The following is a 3,219-nucleotide window of genomic DNA, read 5'->3' on the forward strand; positions in this document are numbered from 1 at the left end:
GCTTTCAATTTTTTTTGTAACATCAATTTTATTACTTTTGCTCAAAACATCACGATTGTTTTCTCATCATGAAACTTTTGCACATTGATGAAAGACTTAACAATGAAAAAACAAGTAACTTCAAGCTTCAAAATTTTTTTTTTTGAGCTTTGCTTGGAAGCCCCATTGGTCTGGGCACTGTGCAGATTGGCAGCACGGGCTGTCAGTACACTCCAAAACGAGCCAGCTTTTGCATTAACCCTACTTGTACGTATGTGCAGCGTGAAAGTCTCGAACGTACACCTTGCGCAGCAGCCAAACGAAACAAACAAGTTCCTTAATTAAATGCAGCACACATCACACCAGTAAATAGTCACGACGACCAGCACAGTAATTCTCTAGTTCTGACAAACTTTGATGCCACATTCCTTATTGCACACACTGAAAATTACTAAGCCGCAAATTAACAATCACAAATTCACACGCACACGTAGTACGTAGTACGTACACCCAAATGCATGGCTAATGATTCGATTAACCGCATGAACTAGTTGCATGACTCCCGGGCGAAGCCGACGCGCGAGTTGGCGACGTCGAAGACGACCCGGAGGTTCTGCTGCTGCAGGTTGGCGACGACGTTGACGACGGCGTTCACGTTCTGCGGCGCCTCCGCCATGGCCAGGCACGCCAGCGGCGTGGCGCTGCTGTGGATCAGCGTGTTCTCCATCGGCAGCGCCAGGTCCACGCCGCCGTCCATGTGGATCGTCACGGCCGGCGCGCCCCCGGCCGCCACCTCGTCCGTGTTGAAGCACGTGTCGAACGCGCCCAGCGACGTGTACCCGCTCGGCGCCGCCACGTGCCGCCGGAACTCCTCCCGCAGCGCCGCGTACACGGGCGCCGTCCACCGCGTGATCACCGTGCCGGAGTCCACCACCGTGCCCGCGCCCGTGCTGGGGTCGAACGCGAACGACCCCGCCGGCACCTTCACCGGGGACCGCCCCACGCTCAGCCCCGTCACGTTCACGTAGTAGAGCGACGACCGGTGCGGGTTCCTCAGCATCGGCGTGTACCGCGCCGCCCGGGGCTGCCCGGCGGCGCCCAGCCGGAGCGACCCGGAGAAGTAGTACGACTTGTAGCTCGGGAGGCAGTAGGAGAAGACGCCGTTGTACATGTTCCCGACCTGGGACAGCAGGGCCATGGGGCCCCGGCCCAGGCCCAGGAGGCCCTGCTTCGGGAGGTTCGACGTCGGCCCGCTCACCGAGCCCACGCACCCGAACGCGTAGTTGGGGATGGAGTCCTTGCCCAGATGCAGCCAGTCGCTGGCCAGCGCCGCCTGGAAGGAGGCGTCGGCGAAGGGCTTGGAGAAGGCGCACGACGGCAGCGGCGCCGCGCTGTCGAAGGGGTCCCGGTCCGGGCAGGGCTGGCCCTGGAGGATGGGGCACATGGACGAGGAGCAGGGGAGGGGCGCGTAGGAGGAGGAGTTGGCCGGGACGAAGAGGCTGCTGGCGGGGCAGGTGCCGCACGGGGAGCAGTGCGCCCAGGTGGCGTCGGCGCTGGTGTCGAGGGCCAGGAGCATGGGCTGGGCCGGCGAGCCGAGCCCGGCGCGCACCACGTAGGAGGGCGGGGTCTGGCCGGAGGCGACGGGCGCCGAGGCGGCGCCGGCGGAGGCGGCCTTGGAGGAGAGGAAGAGGAGGCGCGCGTCGTCGTCGCGGGCGAGCGCGATGATGGACTCGAGCGGGGAGGCGGAATGAGGGTGGACGTTGTGGTAGACGGAGAGGTCGGCCGCCGCAGCGACGGTGGCGGCGAGGAGGAGGAGGAGGAGAGGCAACCTGGTGGCCGCCATGGCTGCGGAGCTTAGCTTGAGCTAGGAGAGTGTCGGTCACTGCGAGGGAGTGAGGAGTGTGGCGTGGGTTTATATAGGGGTTTTGGCCTTTTTGTTTGTACATTTTGGGGCCTTGCTTGCATTTTCATTTCCGTCCCTGTTGAAATTTTGATAGTAGTTGGATTCCAAAATCTACAAACAAAAAAAAACAATTCAAATTAAACTATTAAAAAAGATATATGAAAAAGTTAAAAAAAGGGAGAGTGCACTTGAAAAAAGTGTTGCATCAGACAGTTCTCGTTTGAACCCTTCATCCAACGGCCTGAAACATACCACATACTATTCATCTTCTTCCTCCTCACGCACGCCCCCGGCCCGCCCAGCCCCAATAGCTGGCCTCCACCACCAGTGGCCGGCGGGCACTACTGCGAACCACCTTGCTCCACCATTCCCTCAACCTCCTCTCACTGCCATTGCTGGCCAACGCCTCGGCCATTCCTCTAAGCCCCGCCGGCGACCCCCTGCGCCCCACACCCCTAAGATAGGTAGTGAGATTGCTGCTCCCCAGTGAAACTGCACCCTCGTCATATTTTAAAGATAGATAATGGGGTTGCTTCTTTTCTGATGAGATATCACACGCTTATGAAGAAGAAGAAAAAATGACTTACGCAACAAAAAGTTTGGATACCCTATAAATAGCAAAACCTAAAAAAAATGTTGAATTTTGTAAAAAAAAGACTTTCGGATGAAGCTAGCTACCAACTGTGTTCAATTGACTTTTTAACTATGCATATCATGCCATCCCCCCTATGGTAAACCCTGGTAATCTGGAATCCACCGCGTATATTGCATGAGTTTTTCTACATATCTACTCCGTAGTCTAGTTGATGATTTATGCGACCGGATTTACTACAGCGCAAGGAAGTAAAATGACCACCGTATTCTAGAATCCGCGGGTTTCATGGAACTCGCAGACAGCGTGACATTCACATCTCGACAGCTTGTCCTCACGGGTCAACAAGAGGACAAGGTTCGTCACATTCACATCTCGTCGGCCGAATGACCACCACCTAGCAGCAAGCTGGCACGGCGCTACCATCGAATCGGCTGTGTATCTTGTTATCGTCACTCTGCTGCTGCTCTTCGCGCTGCATACAACAAATTTGACCTCTCAAACACCCGCAAACAGTGATCCGTCTTAAACAATTTCTTCTATAATCGGACATTCTAATTAACAAATCTTAAATCCATATTATTACATGCAACATGAAATCCCAATTAAGGAATCAGTATGTGTTGCTTCGTCATGTCTGGCGGCTGGCTGCGGCCCTTGAAGTGTTGCTTCGATAGCCGGCGAGGTAGAGTAGGACATGTGACACACACACCGGCTCGCAGACTCAAGGCGCCGCCGTCTCCCA

General features: G+C 55.7%; 1 protein-coding gene across 1 annotated transcript; it reads right to left on the bottom strand.

The window, feature by feature from the left end:
* Positions 1-290: 290 nt before the first annotated feature.
* LOC123084674 (aspartyl protease 25) lies at positions 291-1,886 on the bottom strand. Its single transcript, XM_044506158.1, has one exon. It carries the CDS (start codon positions 1,820-1,822, stop codon positions 527-529), a length of 1,296 nt encoding a protein of 431 aa, XP_044362093.1. The 5' UTR covers positions 1,823-1,886; the 3' UTR covers positions 291-526.
* Positions 1,887-3,219: the final 1,333 nt, after the last annotated feature.

This window comes from Triticum aestivum, chromosome 4A (assembly GCF_018294505.1).
Source record: "Triticum aestivum cultivar Chinese Spring chromosome 4A, IWGSC CS RefSeq v2.1, whole genome shotgun sequence".
NCBI classification, from domain to species: Eukaryota; Viridiplantae; Streptophyta; class Magnoliopsida; order Poales; family Poaceae; genus Triticum; species Triticum aestivum.